This window comes from Lonchura striata, chromosome 5, assembly GCF_050655825.1.
Source record: "Lonchura striata isolate lonStrDom1 chromosome 5, ASM5065582v1, whole genome shotgun sequence".
In the NCBI taxonomy this organism is placed as follows: domain Eukaryota; kingdom Metazoa; phylum Chordata; class Aves; order Passeriformes; family Estrildidae; genus Lonchura; species Lonchura striata.
In genome coordinates, this window is record NC_140707.1 from 58,193,924 (window position 1) to 58,214,452 (window position 20,529).

Consider the following 20,529-nt stretch of genomic DNA (forward strand, 5'->3'; position numbering starts at 1 on the left):
AGCGAGGCGGGGCGGGGCCCGAGCGCGCCGGGGCGGGGCCCGAGCGAGGCGGGGCGGGGCCCGAGCGCGCCGGGGCGGGGCCCGAGCGAGGCGGGGCGGGGCCCGAGCGAGGCGGGGCGGGGCCCGAGCGCGCCGGGGCGGGGCCCGAGCGCACCGGGGCGGGGCCCGAGCGAGGCGGGGCGGGGCCCGAGCGAGGCGGGGCGGGGCCCGAGCGCGCCGGGGCGGGGCCCGAGCGAGGCGGGGCGGGGCCCGAGCGCGCCGGGGCGGGGCCCGAGCGCGCCGGGGCGGGGCGGTTCCCCTGCGCCTGCGCGCGGCGCCCCCGGAAAGGCGGCCACGTCTGCCGGAAGCGCTGGGGCTGCGCTCGCCGCCGGCCCCTCACGGCTCCCCTCGGGCCAGAGCGCCCCCCGCGCTTGCAGGAGGTGAGGCCGGGCCGGGCCGAGGCCCCCGCCGCTCCTGAGCGGGGCCGGGCCTGCGGAGGGCGGGGGGCAGGCGGTGCTGGGGGTGGGGGAGCGGCCGCTGTGAGCGTCGCCTTCCCGGAGCTGGGCTAGAGGGGCAGCCCCCACCGTGGTGTCGCAGCCCCCACCGTGGTGTCGCAGCCCCCACCGTGGTGTCGCAGCCCCCACCGTGGTGTCGCAGCCCCCACCGTGGTGTCGCAGGCCCCTGGTGCAGGTGAAGGCACGCAGCTGTCCGCCGTGTCACGGGAGAGGCAGCGGGCTGCAGAGTTTGTGGGGGAGAGGATCCTGGCCTGAGCCGGGTTGGGAATTTGCAGGCCAAACGGCTTAAGGCGTAGTTGTTTTCTCTTTGTGATACTCTGTAGCAGCCGAAGATACCAGCAACTGATGCAGTGGTCTGATTTTAACAACCTTGGTTTAAAAACCGAGGTTTTGTTTGTTTTTTTCAGAAACTGGTTTGGTTTAGTTCCCTTAGTTACCGAAAGAGCAAAATACCAAATAAGCAGAAGAAAAGTATTACAATAACTGCAGCACTAATACCTTTGCACACCAGTTTAGATAAACAATACATCTTGCCTTAGCAGCAGCAATCTAATTTGTAAATCCTTCTGTCTTTTGCAGTACATGGTCCTGAAATCTTAATTGTACAGACTTCATCAACAGACACTCATCATGTCTTGGCTTGCTGATCTCGCTGGAAAGGCAGAGGATCTGCTCAACAGAGTTGATCAAGGAGCTGCATCAGCTCTGAGCAAAAAAGACACATCAAGCAGTGTGGTTTATGATAAGAAGAACTTGGACTCTGCCAACGAGTATTCTGAAGCACACCAGCATACTGGAGAACTGAAATACCAGACCTCATCTAAAGCAGCCTACATCTCCTCAGCAGCTGAAAATATTAAACACCAGAAGGCCACAATGCTGGCAGGAACAGCAAATGTTAAAACAGCACGTAGGACATCCTTAGAGGCAGCTTCTCCAGTAGAAAATGCTTCCACACCCAGAGCTGCCTCACATTTTGTGAGAAGAAAAAAGTCAGAACCTGATGATGAGTTGCTATTTGATTTTCTCAACAGTTCAGAGAAAGAACCTAATGGAAGGATAGATTCTAAAAAGGAGAAGAGCAAGGCACCTGTTCTTCAGAATCACTCTCGGACTTCAAGCATTAGTTCTGTGTCTACCAGTACACAGAGTGCAAAAACTACTGAGGATAATTCCTTCAGGAGCCAAGGCAATGGTAGTTAAATAGTATTGAACCTAGAAATATTTAAAACCCAAGTATGTCTAGGGTAAGGCTAGGTATCACATGAAACTTCATGTCACTCATGGAACATTTAACAGTGCTAATGTCAGATGGGTGAGGTACAGCAGGGCCTTTCAGGTTTTTTCCTCACTGGGGCAATACTAGAGACTATGCTAGTTTGACAGACAGCATAATGGATACCTAAATCCTTTGGCTCTGGACCTGCCCTGTTGCTACTGCTCAGCCTGACCTGTCTGAGCTGTGGTCTAACCCTGCATCAGCCCCGTGTGTCCCCGTGTAGGAGCACAGGTGCTGCCCTTTTGTTTGGTCCCTGGGCCTGTAGCTGCTGTTGGCAAGTGGGAGGGGAGTGACTTTCACCCACGATGAGATGGTGTTGGCTGCTGCCCACTGCAGCTTGAGGGGCAGGGTAAGGCATTCCCTGTTCACTGTGCAGGAGGGGTGAGCTGGCAAACATGCTTGTCCTGCAGGAAGCTGGATGCAGACAGGCTGGTGTAGAGCCACAGGCATGAGAGGGCCAGAGAGATAAAGCCTCTGTGTTTGCCAGAAGTAGTTCATGACTGCTTAATCCAGAGGCCTGAATGAGCCTCCAGGCCAGACAGTCAAAAGCTGGGGCTGGGCTCAAGTCAAACACAAATGAGAACGTGGCTGGGAAGTGTCAAGGACTTCTGTTCTCTACCAGGCTGTCCAGTTTATACTCCATCCTTGTTGCTGTGCTACTTTGCTGTTATTTATTTTAGAAGTTGAAGAAAGTGGTTCTATCATTAATAATGTAATTAGAATATTATTTTTTTTAGTACTTCGAGCGAGTAAAGTATTGTAAATGCCAGTTTTTTACTTACTACATTAGGTATGCTGAAAGGCTTTAGACATAAAAAAGGATAATTTCCAAACATGTGAATATTTTTCTGAGCCCATGGCTTTTCAGTAAGGTTTACTGCTACTAATAAATAAGACAGATATGTTAGACCTGACTCTATGGCCTTGCTGATTGGTGCTTAAAAAATATTTGTTTTTCTCAGTGTGGCTTGTTGAGTTTTCTTCTGAGGATTTTTTGAGCAGAGTTCACATTGTGGAGCTGCTAAATAAGGAAGAATACAGTTACAATACAGGATTTGAACACACTATTTTCAAAAGTTCATTGTACAGATATATTTGTGTCATTTAAATATTCAGCACACAATCTGTTGAAGTAGCTTATAATGTGTTAGCTATAGACAAAACCAGTTAACATTACACTTTGTATATTGCCATGATTATAATCTAATCTGTGCTGTAAGTGGCTCATTTCTTGCTTCATTATCTTAATTAATCTATTGAGTTTTCCAGACAGAGAAATGAGCCTAAATTATTTCATAAGTTGGAAACTGTGTAAGTAAATCAAAGGAAAGATAATGACACTTCTTAGGATCCCTTTAAGTGGAAAAAGGCTTGAGAAAATGTGGAATAAATCTTCTGTGACTGCTGCTACTTATGGGTGTGGTGTTGCTCAGAATTATTAGTGTGCCCCCATTCCCTGGGCTTGGGGTGTTTGGAGCTGTTGCAGTGATAAGAAAAGTGAAGCAGCTTGGTTAATGATCACAAGGGGAAGTACATATTCAGCAGTAATGTGTTTGGATTGCCTGTTTGTTTGTTCATTGTCATTTTATCTTAACATTGCTGCAAAGCTTCCAACTTTCTGTGTGCTGGAATCAAGGCTCTTACAGTGGATTTGTAGCTTTTGCAGCATTAATCAAAGATGTATGTCTGCATGATGGAAAAAGGCTGTTGGTTCCTCCCTCCTCCAGGGGACTTGTTCAGAATACCATTAGGAGTTCCTTTATTGTTCTCTCTTTTCAAACAAATTTGGTGTTGACAAAATCTGAATGGAAACCAAAATGAGTTTGTACTAAAACTTCCTGCAGTTAGTTGCCATGTATATTTAGTGTTTTCTGTTATCTTCAGCTTCTGAGGTCTTCTCTGAGCAGCAAAGTGATAGTGTTAATGCTTTGAAATCCTAAAGTTGCCATTTATGTAATGGGAAATTTAATAACTTCTATTATGTTTTGTCTTGCAGTATTAACAAAAATACTGCATGATGCATGTAAATAGTCCTGTTTTATGTAGTCAGCTTTGAAAAGCGGCTCCATATTCCATTTCAGCATGAAATATTTTGATTTATTGTCATTGTTGTTCCTTAACCACTGATGCAGAACATGGAACTACTGTTTGTAGAAAGGCAGTTTACAAACACATGCATTTGTTCTAAGTTGCATCTCTCTGCACAGAAACTCCAGACAGTTCAGACTCTGGCCTGGGAGCACAAGGGAATGGCCTGAAGGATTCGTCACTAAATGCAGTAGCCAGCCCCAACCTTTCAGCTAATGATGATTCCAAATTGCATGAGCTGTCCAATCTTCGCCTGGAGAACCAGCTGCTGCGAAATGAAGTTCAGTCTTTAAATCAAGAAGTGGCTTCATTAATACAGAGATCCAAAGAAACACAAGAAGGTACTTCAGCTATAACATTAGTAAAGTGCTAGTGAACTAGGAAACAATTCTTTGTGTATTTATAATAAAAACTCTCCAGGTACATTTGCATGTATGACTTCCCTTGCAATGAGATGGGAGAAATTAAAAGGCTTGTTCAACTACAAAGATACAACAAATGTTGATTAAAATAATGTGTTCAAGTTAGTTGCAAAGCTTATATCTTAATAAAACACTGGCAGGAAATACCATGTTTAAAATACTTTTCTGTATTTTAATGGCTTTCGCAAAATACTTATTTTTAAATTAGCAAATTTCTTTTGAATACTGCAAATTGACTGCTTTCTGGCTGTGGTAGACTATAGTCTCGGATGCCTTGAAACTGACAGCAAAAATATAAAATTAGTTTTTAATATGACATCACTGGCTTTTTCAAAGCCAAGTGAAATGACATGTAAAAAATGTGAGTAGAAATTAAACAGTAAAACAGAAGGCAAACTCTTGCTGTTAGGCATAAAATTGAGTTACTGCATTTTTTTCACTAACTGCATAAGCCAGATAATTTTAATATCCAGTGAAATTTAATGTGTGATGGTAGATTTAAAACAGGAGCTTCTAAGTATTCAGGCATTATTCATGACTGGTGTATTTTTCTATTGATTTTCATGTGACGATAAACTCAAACTGGAATTAAACTAGATGCTTTATGCAAACATTTCTCTTGACACAGGGGTTATTTGACAGTAGGCCATTGCAGGGGATGGGGCAGGTGAAATCTGTCTACTACAGTGTGACTCAGAAGGAAATGTCTATTTTGAGATCACCTCCAAAATTTTCCAGGTTGCGCTTTGACAGCCGGTTTGGTGTTTGTAACTTCCTGGTAGCTCATAAATTTTCAGTTTTAATTCAACTTGGTTGTATTTATTTTTTTTTTTTCTTTAAGAAATGAGATAGTTGCATCTTGACTGCTTACAAGACCTCACAGTATCTACTTTTGTAAACTTCAAAGAAACTTCTTGTTTTGTAGAACTGAACAAATCCCGGGAGAAGGTGGAGAAGTGGAATGTTGACCATTCCAAGAGTGACAGGATGGTTAGAGACCTTCAGGCTCGAGTGGATGATCTGACAGAAGCTGTTGGTGCCAAAGATTCACAGCTGGCTGTGCTGAAAGTACGGTTGCAAGAAGCTGATCAGCTCTTAAGTGCTCGGACAGAAGCTTTGGAAGCGCTGCAGAGTGAAAAATCACGGTACTTCTTCACTTCATTCTGTGGAATTCTGCTACTAGTACTAAGCTTGAAAAAATCCAGATAGATAATCTAGTGTCTTCAAGAATAAAAAATAATAAACTAATGAGGAAAGATTTGAAACACAAGGATTAAAGTTTGCACTGAAACCTCTTTATCATAGTTGGCAGTGGGAACAGAATAATTAAATAGGGCATCTGTTGGCATCTGATTATTAAAATCCATTTTGCGTAAAGTATTTGTGTCAGAGGCATGAAGCTGAAGGTCCCAAGAATTTTTTTTATCTTGAAAAATAGACTTGCTTATCCACAAATATACAGATTTTCCTGAACTTATCTCACTGCTGGGATATGGATACTACAGAATATAGGCCAGGGAGGAGGAGTGTGAGTCATTAACTCAAGTCCTCACACCTGTAGTCTATATGCAGTAATCTACTGGGCAAATTTTCGAAGCTGGTCTGGAAGCCGGGAGGTTATATTTCTACATGAAAAATCACACTAGCTTACTACTTTTTCAATAAACGTATGTCTCTATTTCAGGATAATACAAGACCACAGTGAAGGAAGCAGTTTACAAAATCAAGCCCTTCAAACTCTTCAGGAGAGGCTGCGTGATGCAGACTCTGCACTCAAGCGAGAGCAAGAAAGTTACAAACAAATGCAGGTTAGACATGAAGAGTAAGAAAGACTTTAAGACTCTGCTTTTGAGATCAGATCCATGAGGTTCCATGTGCTTTCTCCTCCCTTTGACTTCAGTTCCTGTGCAGGGTACTAATTGCTTGGAAGGGTGTGCTGTCTGCTGCATTAAATACCCTTGAAATGCTAATTTATTTATTATATGTTATTCTGAAAGCTTCATGAGTAAAAGTTTTTGAGGATTAATGCTGACAATTTTTACTGTTTTTTTTTTATCCAAACTTTAATGTTAATACATGTTTGAAAAGTAAATTGGTAATCGGTTTTGTTTTCTTTGGTGTGTTGTTACACAATTTTATTGTGAGATCTTAAGATGAAGGATCACTTATGTGGTAAAGGTGCAAGTACATTATTGATAAAGAATGTTTTCTATACTTAATTTGGCCTTTGCTATACAGAATAACATAGAATAACATCTGAAAATCTTTAAGAGTGTCTGTTTTGATTTTTTTTCCACTACAAAATATGTCATACTACAATTGATAATATTTTTAAGGGGCAAGCTTGCTTTTTGTTTGCTAAGTAAATTAGAATAATTGGAAGATTGTTATTCCCTCACTATTTGTGGTGAAGGAAAGAAAAGCATATTCTTACTTGGATTATTTACCACTTGCTTAAGCAAGCAGAGTTTATATCAACATAGCAATAATGAGTCTTTAAGTTGGAGGTGGTGTGTCCTGTGTAGTTGCTTTTAAACTTTCTTTTTTCCTTCCTAGGTTAAAGTTGAGACTGTGTTTAAACACAAAGTATTGTTTCTTTATTACTAATAGAATGAGTTTGCGGCTCGTCTGAGTAAAGTGGAAGCAGAGCGACAGAGCCTGGCAGAAGGAATAACTGTAGCAGAGAGAAAGTATTTAGATGAAAAGAGGCGAGCTGATGAGCTTCAGCAGCAAGTCAAAATAACTAAAAGCCACCTAGAATCTGCAAAACAGGAACTGACAGATTATAAACAGAAAGCTACTCGCATTCTTCAAGTAAGCACTATTGTGAAGAAATAGTGTGATTTGTATGCTTTAGCTGTTTTAAGCTGTTAGGCTTCAAATAATCTAACTTGTGGTATTTTTTTTTATGTGACCTGTAATGTGTTCTGGGGCATATCTATAATGATACATATATAGAACAGCTACCAGTCTGCCTTTTGTAAACTCAAGTTTATAGATGAAGTTATGGAATTGAAACAGTAGTTCAGGCCCTGAACCTGAAAAAAAAAATCCAAGGGAACCGTTGTACTTATTGTGTATCATATGTCAGCATGTTCCACATCCAAGAGTCCACAGAGTTAGATAAAACTACAATAGATGAAACCTACAATTTTTTCCATATCCAGTATTCTTGATTAAAGAATATTACTCTGTTTTGCTTGGGGCTGAAGCATAACATAGAATGGATACTTAACATGTAACCAGAGAATATTTTTCCATGTCCTGAAAGGTTGCTTGTGATTGACATGATATGATCAGTGGCAAAATCGGGTATTTTGTGCCGAGTTCTGTACTATGTGAATGTTAAAGGTACCATGTCAAGATGTGGTTGGTTTGAGTCTTGTTTCTAAACATTAGCACAATGTTGAAGATGGAGCTCTTTTTAAAATAGTTAATCTAGTCAAATGTTCAAGGACAGGTTTTAAATTGTCTTGGTAAATATGAAAAGCCTAAAATCACAAGTCAATGACAAGGTAACACTAGGCTGACTCTGAATAAAATGATTTATCCTCTTTCCTGGAAGAATTATTTCTGTATTTGGTTCTTGATTTTGTTGGCAGGAGAAATAGGGGGTCAGTTTTGTCTATAGTGTTTGTTAGCGTGCATCTTGTCTGTTTCAGTGCCAAGAGGGCCAAAATTGTTACCCATGACAAGTTTAACATTCCAGGCACTTGTAAAGGAAAAAGTTGTACTCTTCCACAGATAACACAGGCTTTCAGTTAAATTAGTCTTACAGCATACAGAAAATCAGAAAAATTGTCAATATGGAAGCATTTTAATTTTCAAATGTGTAGGGTTATTACTGGATAAAAGAACAGAGAAACCAGTCATTATAGCATATTTTAGTAGAGCATGTGTTCAGTACTGCTATAAATAATATATTGACTTATTTTTTTCAGTCTAAGGAAAAGTTGATAAACAGCTTAAAAGAAGGCTCTGGTATTGAAGGCCTGGATAGCAATACAGCAAGCACGGTGGAACTGGAGGAACTGAGACATGAGCGAGACACTCAGAGAGAAGAAATACAAAAACTAATGGGGCAGATACAACAGATGAGAACAGAGCTGCAGGTAGCTGTGCCTGTGTACACCTGTATTTGTAGGTAGCTACTACAAAGGTCTGTTCTCTTGTATACTGTGGGTCTGTTGTTTCTAGTGTTTATTACCTTACTTCTCTCTTCCCTCACTATTGTGTACTCCTGTTGAGAGAAGCATTTCTTTCCTTACAATCATAGTGATTTCTCTACTCATCACCTATATTCTTTTCTACATGAGCTATTAATCCTTGAAGCACTGCAATCCAAGTCATCCATGCCAATCTGCTGGCATAATGGGCTCAACGCAGCAGCTGCATGCAAGCCCAGTTTACACAGTTTTAGCCTGTAGACAATTGAAAGGAAAAAGTAGAGGCTTTTCATGTTCACAAAATGCATTTATTTTATTACTGTGTTACTAAAAATGTTCCATATAAAATGACCAAATGCAATTTATCCAATATATCCACACCTTCCTTTTCCTTTGAAGAAATATTGTATATACTGGTTTTTTGCTGTTACCTATGACAGATTTGCAGTAACATCTGTATGTTAGTGAAATGGTTATATTTGTGTTCATTTCAGGATATGGAGACACAGCAGGTAAGCGAAGCTGAGTCAGTGAGAGAGCAGCTTCAAGACCTGCAAGAACAGATATCAGCACATAAAATGGCCAAGCAAGAGGCAGAAGCTGAACTAGAACGGCAAAAACAGGTAAGGAATTCTTGAAAGCTGGATCTCGTTAGGCCCCATGGGGTGTCATCAGCAAAGTATTTGGCTTAATAAGAGAATATTTGGATACTTGGGCAGTCTTTGATTAATTTTTTGTCTAGTACTCCACAAGGTCAAGGGAAGTGCAGCCAGGACTAAGCAATGGTTAGGGCCTTCTGGATGCTGCTGATGAACAGAGATCCTGGTGAATTAACAGGACCCTGAGGGAGTGCACAGAATTGATCAGGATCTTGAATTTTACTCAGCAGGGAAACAATCAAACAACAGGGATATAGTAACAAGTGTAACATTTTTTATATCAAAAAACCCTAATACTGAAAGTAGCTATTGTGAAACTTCCGGTGCTCAATTAAAACATAAGTTGTAGCTTGTAAAACAATGTCATTGTAGTACCAATTTAGAGGTAATTTATTTAATCCATTTGTTATTCAGTTCTGAATCTAATTGTCATTACTTCTAAACTGCTCTAGTAGACAAATTGCTGATAAAATTATGTTAATGAATTCTGTCAGATTGTGTCATCTTTTTGATCAAATTCTGCCTTGATTTAAGCAGTTTTGTGAACATGTGAACAAATTTATTATGCAGTAGGAATTGGACAAATCCTTTGCATGTTAAAATTTTTCCTTGTAAGAAAAAGCTCATGTAAAGAGAATTAATAACAAAGAAAGCACAAGTCCTCTGTATCTGCTAGGAACAATTTATCTTGTAGGATTATCTATCCTTTCAGAAATTACATTTTAATGGGATGCTCGCAGCTTGAGCTAATTAAAAGGCAGAAGTCGAGGTCTGCTCTTGATGGGTAGCTGATGTTTATTATGTCAAAGCAGATGGTAGATTGTATTTTGTTACTCCTGCCCTTCTGAGGAATATGCTTTAAGTCAATAAAAAGAGTGAGGTGAATTAAAATTAAAAAATCAGTATTGCAGAAACGGAAGTCTTCCTTTTGATGACACCCATTTACATGTGCTTTTAACATAATTGCTTGTGTTGATACTTAATGTAATTATGGTCAGTTCTGTCTGTGAGTTGCTTTAACTATTGTCATAAGGTTCCTGAAACTGAAGATGGAAAATAAGTAGAGGTGTTATTTTTTTTGTACATGTGATTCTTCAAAGGGAGAACAGGATTATCTGTTTTCTGTAGCAACTGACAGCTGAACTCATAGTGATTTGAAGATTGTCTTAATTGAAAAGATAAGCTTGACATATCTGTAAGTGGGACCTAAAATAGCTGTTAAATCATGAGAGTAACAAAACTTAGTTGCATTTACTATTCAGTAATTTTTTTTACTACTATTCCTTCTCCTTTCACATCTGCTATGTTAATTTATCCTAAATTTTAGAGAAATATGTATGTCATATAGCTATGCAAAGGGTTTTCAAATGTGTTTTCAGAATGGTGTTTTGAATTAATGAGTTTATTTTAGGAATACAGATACCCTTTGAGTATTTTGTAATCATTACATTATTGACATAGTTTTAAGATAGCACTACAACAAATGGGGAAAGTGTAAGGAAGATACGCAATTTCATTGAGACCAAAATTTTGAGTCCTAGTAAATGATTCTGAATTGATATTTATATTAGGGCAGTCTCCACAAATGAATTTAATTGGCTTTGCAGGTTGTGTCTTGATACTCAGCTCTCTCTATCCCTATACCCCCAGTCCTAGACAGACACATAACTAAGATAATATTTCAGTTTGTATTTGATTGCAGCATATTACTTTCTTGTGTTCTGTTGTGAAACTATAGATAACTAGAGTTTGTGTCTCAAAATGCATATATATATAAAATCTTTTATGTGTAATTGTGATAAATTTTATAGGAACTCCATTATACTGAAGAAGAGCTGTATCGAACAAAGAATACTTTACAAAGCAGAATAAAAGACAGAGAGGAAGAAATTCAGAAGCTCAGAAATCAGGTGTGTATAGAAAATAATTTTATCCCCCTCAGTTATGAAAATAGTGGTACAAACTACTTGTTTGACTAAACTTTCCTGAAAAGTCCTGTAAGCATTCTACTAGTGAGGTACTTGTTTTCAATAAAGAGTAGAGTTTTGAGAGTTGGGAATACAAGAAGAAAACTGTGTAAATAGCCTATTTTATAGTTGTATGTGCTTTTATATAAAGGGGAGGGGGAAAATCAGCCACTGTCCCAACTAGACCTGGTGGGGGTGTTGGATCAAAGTTCTCTTTGCAGACTGAAAACACTCACTGGAGTTAGATTAGGTCATTATGAATTCTGCCAAGATCCTTGTAACTGTTCAAAGAACCTGTTATGTCCTGCAGACTCAGTGATCCATCTGGCCCACTGTTCTTGGCCAGTGGCAGTAGGGGCCACCATGTGAGCTTGGCCGTTTCCTTCACTCCTGTGTACCTGCTCAACATCAGCAGTTGAATCAGGGGCTGTTAGTGTTTAAGTCTTTACTAAGTTCTTCTGCTGTGCTGATGGACCTGTTTCCCTGGTATGAGTCTAATCTCTTGTGGAACCTCCACATACTTGTCAGCCCCCAGAGTTCCCTTGGGCAGCCTGAAGGCATCGGCCTTGTTCTGTTAGGTTACCTTAGCATAGTGAAAGGCAGGCTGTTTATGGAGAAATTGGTAGTCTGGAGTCAGGTGTGGTCAGCTGAGCAGTTACAATGTCAGGATTTGGAAATGGTTGTGATGTGATAAGGATTTCTTGGGCATGTTGGCAGATGAATTTTCTGGTAGTGCTGAACTTCAGGACTACCTGCACTTGCCTCTGTCTTGTTGCAGGCACCTAGTCTGTATTTTGCATATCTGTAATTCCTGATGACTGTTTTTTCCTTAATGAAGCTACATCTTTGTGGAATATGATGCCACAAGGTGGCTGAGGTCCAGGACTGTAGTGAATGAGCTATATGGCAGATCTGGTGATTCCCATTTGCTTTAAATAATTTCTGCAAATTAAATGACATCGTCCATGTCAAATGCATGATCCATTTGCTGGCCTTACAGTTTTTATTTGCTTGTAGAATCATGTTTTCTGCCTTGGTGCTCCTCAGTTCTTCTGCAACATATCCTGCATTCTCACCATTTCATTCATGTTTCCCTGTAAAATGGCATCAGATTCTCCCCATTTGTACTGAGTTTTTCCTTCCTTGCGTGAAAACATTTTTACATACTCATTAAGTTCAAAGTATGGTAGCCAGGCTGGATTACCTTGCTATTTATTGCTGTTTAAACTTGTCTCTGAGGTATAACATCAAAGTTGTGATCAAATTTAGGCTTGTACAGAAACTTTCATATGATTCTAGGTGGAAAACAGAGAGATACATTTTTACAGAGTTTATTGTGCAATGGAAACAGTTAACAACTGTTGAAATTATGTTTCCTCTTGATTGCACTCATCAGTGATAGTTCTGATGGCATTAGCCTGTAAAAATTCTCCTGTGGAGTAACTTGGTTCTTGAAAGTTTAGGTTATTATAGAGCTTTGTAATATGTCAGTTGGTCAGAGTTTGGATTTAGAATGATTTTTTTTTTTTCTTTGCTTTTTTAGCTCACAAACAAGACTCTAAGCAGTAGTAGTCAGACAGAATTAGAAAATCGGCTTCATCAGCTGACAGAAACACTAATTCAGAAGCAAACCATGTTAGAGAGCCTGAGCACAGAGAAAAATTCACTTGTGTACCAACTGGAACGGCTTGAGCAACAGCTGAAGGTTATCCAAGGCACAAGTGCTAATGGTCCTTCCATTAACATGGCAGGCATTGATGGTGCTGAAGGTAAATAAGTAAATACAATACTTAAAACTCTTGTCTTTTCTGCTGTCCAGGCTTGTTTCCTAATGCCTTTGCCTGAAAGTCTGAGTTTGTAAGGAAAAATAAGTGCTGGAAATAGGCCACTTATTCTAGACACCTTCTCTACAGCAGCCAGTATCATAAAAATAGTTAACTAGAAGCTCCTTTTTGTGAGCAAATTACTTTAGTAAATTTAATGAAGCAAATTTAGTCTTTAATTCTGAATACTATGGCATTGTTGGAATAATTCTGTCACAGGTGCAAATAAACTTGTGTTTTGGGGTTTAAACTGAATATTAGAAACAGGATTTAAGTATTGTGTTGCAAAAAGGGTTTGGAAGGAGAGTAAGAATGGAATACTTCCTTTTGAGAATTGATCCAGTTGTAATTAATTTCTTCCTTCCTTGCTCTCTGTTTTTCTTGAAAAGCAGCTTAAAATATGATGATTCTGATGAGGTTGATTTGTCAGTCCTGTATTTCTGGGACAGCCTCAGCAGTTGATCCAATGTGTTGAGATGTTACTTTTCAGAGTCAAAGTTTGTCATTTTGTAAATTTGTTCAGTAACTTTAAAAGCAAGGAAAGGTCACCAAGAGGTGTGAAGTAACAGTCCAGACCTTTTCTCTGCTTATCAAAGCAGAGAGTTGTTTGTAAGTAACTTCAGAAATCTGAAGTTTAGTTACACGAAAATAACATTATAATATCTTCTTTTTAAATGAAGTTGATACTTAGTAAAAATGTAAATAAAGTAAAAAATTGTTGAATGTACAAGTTAGTGTCAGAAATGCTAATCACAGTTTCACTGTATGAGAGTAAAAAATATTTGAGAAACTGTGCCAGTATCAAGCCCATAATTTTATACATCTAATAGTAGTTATTGTGACATTAAGGAATTGAACATCAAGATATCCACTTAGTAAACTAATACATTTTAAAAATATACTAAGTTGAAGAAAAGTTTGACTTGACTGTAAGTTTTGAATCAATAGTTTCATCAAATTCATCAAGAATTGATGACACTACAATCATATTGATCGCTATTTGTATATTATTTATATATATATTTGTTATATGCTATCAATTTGTTTTATTTAACAATAGCTTGTCTGATTTTTTTTTGCTTTTCCCATCGACCAGGGGCTCGTCTGCGCAGTGTCCCTGTCCTGTTTGGGGACGCAGATGCCAGCGTGGCAGGAATGTACGGGAGGGTCCGCAAGGCTGCCAGTACCATAGATCAGTTCAGGTAAGAGTGTCCCCAGGGAACACGTCTGTAAGCACTGTCATCCTTTTACAGTGTTCAAGTGACACACTTTGGTGCATGTTGTTCCCTTTTATGAAAGGAAAAGTTTAAAATAATGCAGCTAAAGTATGGTATGAAATACTGAGTATTGACCCACTTCACTTGTGCTTTCCTATGACATTAATATTCTTAAACTTAAATGATTGTCAATTATTTAAACACAACTCTTCCAGATTTTGTTGCAAGAGGTTCCCTGACTTATGAAAAAATATCTAATCAAATTCATTACCATCTTCTACATTTTTTACTTTCAGAGGTTTTGACTGTGTCTGTGATAAACTGTAAGAGTGTTTTAGTGGGGGAGTATCATCTGTACTCTTTCAGCCCTGATGAAGACAAGATTCTGCCTTCTAAGCCAATGCAGCAGATTACCTTGGAAGTTAATCTGTTTGAGGAATTAGCAAATGAAAATCATTCTGAATCCAGCAATAAATTTGCTTTGATCCCTTTCTGAGGAGTTTGGTGAATTGATGGTATTCACAGCAAAGTTCTGCTACAAAACTTGAAACAAATACCAACAGAAAACAAAATTCAGTAATACTTCTTAGTCCTTTGAAAGCAAGATACCTTGGTAGAAAGAACTTTGTGTTTCCATGGTACTTGAATTTCAGTGTGACAGGATTTCGGTGATTGGGAAAAAATTAGGAGGGTACATTTTATGGTCTGAGTTTTCTCACCCCACTTAATGTTTTGAGTTCATGAAGTAAAATATAAGACAACAAAGCCTTGTGTGTATTTGAGAAAATTCAAGACAGAAACAAAGCCATAATGTTTGAGTTTGTGGTGACTGGGAAGAGAGGAACGGGAATTTATTGCTCAGTGTTAAACTGTGTGTTTTTTCTCTTGCTACCTGTGTAGCATTCGGCTGGGAATCTTTCTGAGGCGATACCCCATAGCAAGAGTCTTTGTAATCATTTACATGGTGAGTCAGCTTTCTTCAGTGCCAGATTTCTGTAACCAGTTTATATGCCAGTATGTCTTAAATGGCAAGATTGATGCTCAAAAGGCTATAATTAATAACTCAATGTGGGTTTTTGGAAAATGGGCCAAATAATACTTTTCCAACAGCATTTTGGAGTCATGTTGCTTGGCATTTTTCAGTTTTCCTCAGAAATTCTTAGTATAGCAGTCTTAAAGACACTTATGTAACTACCATTTAAAGGCTTGTGAAAGTAGATTCTAGTAGTAAAATATGGAATAATAGTGACCAGTTGCCAAGGCTAACCTGCCACGCCTGCATGCATTGTATTTAAGAATATAACATTTTTTAGAGGTTTTTAATATTTGACTCTTAACTTTGGTGTTTTTTCAGTGGCTAATGATCACTCTTCTCTAGTAGTGGAAAAAGTAGCAAGACAAGTTTTCCTTGGTAGGCTTAAACAAATAGTAGAAAATTGCTCACCCACGTCGGGCAAACTGTCAGGCTGGCAATTGCCAGATGTGAAATGCCTCCCTTTTCCACTGGAGGGCAGGTGCCTGTCGGCTGCAGGGGCCTGTGGAAAGGCTGGCTTTGTAAAAAACACTGAAGGCTTCGGCTGCCTAAGCTGCAGTCTGAGGGGAACTTGATGGTGGCTGTGTAAGAGCTGGGCAGTCAGTGGCAGTTAGCCCTTTTCAGCTCAAACCTTGACCATGACTACTATAACCCGAATTTTTTCTAAAAAATGTGGGTTACATATTCCTTTTTGCACTCCAGGCAGCTTCTATTCTAATTGGATAATTTCAGCCAAATTTGAATGAGAATTAATAGTCCTATAGAATTCATAAAAATGCCTGAAATCAGTGACTGTGTTGAGGAGAAGGAAATCAAAACTTGTCTGGCTTACAGCCTGGTGTCAGCCACTTGGCACAGGAGTCATGGCTTACCAGTCACTCAAGGCACATCACACACCGTGCTGGCTGGGGACTGGGTATCAGAGGGAACAGCTGAAATCACAGTGGCATGGAAGAAAAGATAAACCAGACAACATAAATCTGTAGAAAAACAGGCTGCTTTGTTTTTGTTGCTTGTGTATTCAGTTTCCTGTAAATAGCTTCTTCAGAATCTGATTTAGCAATGTTCAAATGCCAGTTATTTTTTAGAAGTATCTGATTAATAGAAAAATATTTTAATCAAAATATTTCTACCAAACAATTCTATCAGCTCTCATTGAGAGTTCTCCTATTTACTGCTGCTGTGGGTGGTGATTGTCAGTGCTAAATTTATTTCTTTTCTTTTCCCAGGCCTTGCTTCATCTCTGGGTTATGATTGTTCTCCTTACCTACAGCCCAGAAATGCATCATGACAATCCCAGTGGCAGGTAGACTGAGACAGGACCATATGCTGTGCAAATGTAGTATGGACTGGCAATGCTTTTGAATTATCAGTCCTGGAACATCAGCAAACTTGTTCTTGTGGTGTTTCAGAAGGATGAAAACCATCATGCCTGATTTATCACTACCTTTCAAATACATGTGTAATACTATGTAGCTTTTTCAATATAGCTAAAAGAGCATCACTCACCTGGAGAAATGAAGCTGTTAAGCTAAGCTGTGATTAGTCTTTACATTTTTATTTAGATCCTCTGTGAAAAATAAGGCCTATTCTGTAGAGAAATGCAAGGAATTCTGAAATTGCAGAACTGTCTGGTACAAATTGTTGTAGGTCATTCTGAATGTGGGCTATAGTCAGGTAATAAAATATATTTAGCATTTTAAATAAACAACTTTCTGGTTTCTTTCAGTCTGCTTTTGCACTTCTGTTTTTAACTTTGTACATAATAGGCTTTTCCTTAACATTAACTGGAAAAAGGAAAATGGATTGGTGCAATATATTTTTGTAAATAAGTTTAAGAATAAAATATGCATTCTTCTTAGCTTTGTACTTCTAGTGCAATAGCTGTATTTTTCCTACCAACTGAATAGTGGGGCTGCCTATTTAAAGGCTGGAATTTTAGCTTTATTAGAGAAAGAGAGATGGTTTTTGAGAAGGAAGTTTTAAACTGTTGAGAAGTAATGGTGTTTCTTTTTGCACTTGAAATTTGTATGTTTTAACTGCATTTTCTTATACCTCTCTCATTAGTACATGTCTTAATCAGATCTTACTGAAACATTTATTTTCTAAAGCTTTGGGTACTTAATTAAAACTATTTCTATATGAAATCTGTCAAAACATTAAAAATTTCTCATGTCTAAACACTCACCAAATATACTAATAAACAAACCTCATCAAATATTTATAGTAAAACCCAAAATACCAAACCTATTGTAGAAGTTCTGTTGTTGGATTGTGGCATTCTGCGATCATGAATTATCAATAGACAATCACACAAGGTCACTTTCTTTCCTTAAGAAATTTCTTGGGTTTTTTGTGGTGCTCACAGCAGGGCAATGCAAAGATGACTGCAAGCAATTTGTCACTCTTGGTCTCAAGGATGTGGTTCGGTTTTCATGTGGCTTGAACACAGCATTAGGTCCCATGCATGAAGTCTGTCACGCTGGCTCCTATGGAAGTGTTACAGTGGACAAATGACAGTATTGCTGCTCTGATTCACATCTTGCAGAGAAAACGGAAATGTTTGGATAAACTGAATAATAAAAGAAAGCATTTATTCTAAGTTGTGTCTGCCCTCTATCACATTTGTTGCATTTTGTCTAATTCCTGGTGTCTGTTCTCTTTTCAGTTCTGGTACTAAAGCCACTTTGAGCCCCAAGGGGAGCTGATTGGTATAGAAAGAGATCAAGTAAAGGACCTTTGCACACTCATTTTCTACACACATCCAGTTTTTTCATTTCAACACTTCTAAAACACTGAGTCATTGGATATTTAGGTATATTGTGATATTTTGGAGGAAACATTATTAGTGGTATAAATGCCCTAGAGCTTTGTATGTATTCTTGCTTCCTTTTCTCTCTTGGTTTCCCTTTGTGTGTGTGCGTGCATGTGTGTATTGGGTTGGTTTGTTTGTTTATGGGGTTGCTTGGTTTGGTTTTGGTGGGGTTGGTGGCTTTTTGTTTGGGATTTTTTAAATTAGGTTTTGGGGATTTTTTTGGTTTTTTTTTTTTTTTTGATGATGATGGTTTTTGGGTGTTTTTTTGGGGTTGGTTTTTTAGGTACTTTTTGTTGTTATTGTTTAGACAACTTTAGACACAGATTCTTTCTTTTTGGTGAAACTTAGTGAAGCTATTACAAAACCCTTCATCATAGATTAGTATTCTTCAGTATTCCAGACTTTATGGTAGAAGTTTCACAGGGGCGAGCATTAGAAGACTTCTGCTAACTTTTGCCTATTGAACTGAGCTCTTGTATTCCAGGATCTGTTTGGGCTTGACCCTGTGATGAGGATAAAGTCTTTGATACAAGGCACTTGAATAGCATCAGCCCGGTGTTGTGGACAGTGCTAAGAAATAACTGCTCCACAAAGCTTTGTTCAAACACTCCGGAATTTCTGTCCCACAGTTCATTGCCTGCACAGATGCAGTGCAAGAACATGCAAGACAACATGTTGGAGTCTCTGAGGATAAATGTCACATTTTGAGTTGAAAGCCAAGATGTACTTCCTGCCTTCAATCCATGGTGTTGGTCCTCAATGTCATCTGTGTAGATTTGTGAAGGGAGCCACAGCTGTAAGTCAAAGGTGCCATAAGGACACCATTTTGAGCAGCTCCTCATAGTGGTGCCTTTCTCCTGGGAGGCTGCCTTGCTGAAAAAATGGCTTTGCAGTGAACAAGCCTCTGGTAGCCTCTCTCCTAAGAGGTGGGAAGATATTCCAAGTGCCAAGTCTCTTCTTGAGGGACTATCAAACTGCTGGGCAGTTAAACTACTCCCACTTCTGAAACCAAAATATCACTTTAGGGATTTTAAGAATATTTTACAAATGCTGACCCTATCTTTCCACACTCTGTAGCCTAGCACCAGATAAAAATGGTCATCATAACTCACAGAAAACAGGAATGTTGTTCCCCAGCTGCTATATCTCACTGCCTTGAGAGCACAATGTGCTATTTTGTGTTTGAAAAGTCTGGTTTTATTTCTTTCCCTCCTTCCAGGACTGAAACTGCTCCAGGTAGCAGGTTTGACAGAGTGAAAATGATGAAAAATGAGGAATAGGGTTTATAGGGATCCCCACATTATTTGTTTGTATTTGTGTGCTCCCTCCCCATTTGTGCGCTGTTTCTGGGCTGTGATCGTGACAGAGTCCATCATGCTGCCTTTTGGAAGGAGGTGAGAGGAGCTGTTCCCTCCAGGCTGGCTGGCAGCAGGACAGGGAAAGCTGCTGGCAGAGAGACTGAGGGAAGGGCAGGAGCTGCTCAGGACGCTGCCAGGGGAGGTGGGGATAGGTAGTGAGAGCAAAACTACTCTTCCCCTGGTTCTGTGCAGCCTAGAAAAGACCTGTTTGTTTCAGACTCTGCTCATCTTGGTACATGTTCAATTAGGCAGATGTACTTGGAGACAGATTTGGGTTTCTGCAAAAAGCCCTCATGTGACATCAAACTGTTCTTTGCCACCTTGGTTTGCTGATACCTGATGTGTGCTTTATTTGCTGTGCCAGGTCAGCCACATGTATACCAAGATGCTGTGCAAATGAAGTGACTTTATTGCTTGATTGCAGATAACATTAACAAGGGGGAAATCAGAATTGGATGGTAATTCATCTGCTAATTTCTTGTCAATATAGGTGAGAGGCATATTGCTTTACCAGAGAATGGATTTCTCTGCTGGCCGACTGCAGCCTGATTATAAGATTTGACATTAATGTGTTGCTAGATATTTAGCTATGTAACTGTAAGAATAATACAAAGAATTAATGGGAATTTCATGTGCTTTCATTTGTATGCTATCTTCCTGCCCTACAGCTTGAGTTTGAATGCATTGACTTAGAAACAGGCAGACAAATGTCAGCAAATCAGAAATTGTGACAGATGAATAGCAGCTCCCAAAATTATCTGCATTATTCTAACAGGCATCCATGTGCATGCACTCATATAAATAATCCTCTTACATACACAGTTTCCTTTCAGAAATGCACTCACTAATTTAATCTTTATTTTAGGCTACTCAGTATTGGCAAAACTGAATCCTACCACTGCATTCCACAAATAGTGGAATGATCTTTTGAGTTCTCCCTACCTAATGTTGCCTCCTGGCAATACTGCTTGAATTAAATGCTGTTCATCAAGGAGTTACTGCAATATGTTTGGAGAAAGTCTCTGATACTGCAGGCAGCTCAGGGAACTGGAGGGATGATGAACCATAGACTGGGTCAAAGGCATAACTGAATCAAGATGTGCAAAAGGATTGGGCTGGGGACACAGAGACACTTCTTCAAGTTGGAGGAGAAAAAAAACAGAAGTTGCTGATTTATGATTATAGGCATTTGCTAGTAATGAGGTTAA

General features: G+C 39.4%; 1 protein-coding gene across 2 annotated transcripts; it reads left to right on the forward strand.

Moving 5' to 3' along the window:
• Positions 1–251: 251 nt before the first annotated feature.
• GOLGA5 (golgin A5) lies at positions 252–17,750 on the forward strand. 2 transcript variants are annotated; one of them, XM_077783983.2, is made up of 13 exons: positions 252–419; positions 1,074–1,689; positions 3,981–4,202; positions 5,209–5,428; positions 5,968–6,091; positions 6,894–7,097; positions 8,225–8,395; positions 8,944–9,072; positions 10,920–11,018; positions 12,619–12,844; positions 13,995–14,100; positions 15,016–15,079; positions 16,378–17,750. In XM_077783983.2, the coding sequence occupies exons 2-13, from the start codon at positions 1,125–1,127 to the stop codon at positions 16,456–16,458; spliced, it is 2,211 nt and encodes a 736-aa protein (XP_077640109.1). In that variant the 5' UTR covers positions 252–419; positions 1,074–1,124; the 3' UTR covers positions 16,459–17,750. The 2 variants fall into 2 exon arrangements, with proteins under 2 accessions (XP_077640109.1, XP_085438426.1); XM_085582300.1 differs by having other exon boundaries at positions 279–419; positions 1,103–1,689.
• The last annotated feature ends 2,779 nt before the right edge of the window (positions 17,751–20,529 follow it).

Bases quoted from the DNA above. Each gene is read 5' to 3' on its own strand.
- GOLGA5 (XM_077783983.2), top strand. From the start codon at position 1,125: ATGTCTTGGCTTGCTGATCTCGCTGGAAAGGCAGAGGATCTGCTCAAC. The intron at 4,203-5,208 runs GTACTTCAGCTA...CTTGTTTTGTAG, and splicing joins ATCCAAAGAAACACAAGAAG to AACTGAACAAATCCCGGGAG. The intron at 8,396-8,943 runs GTAGCTGTGCCT...TGTTCATTTCAG, and splicing joins AGATGAGAACAGAGCTGCAG to GATATGGAGACACAGCAGGT.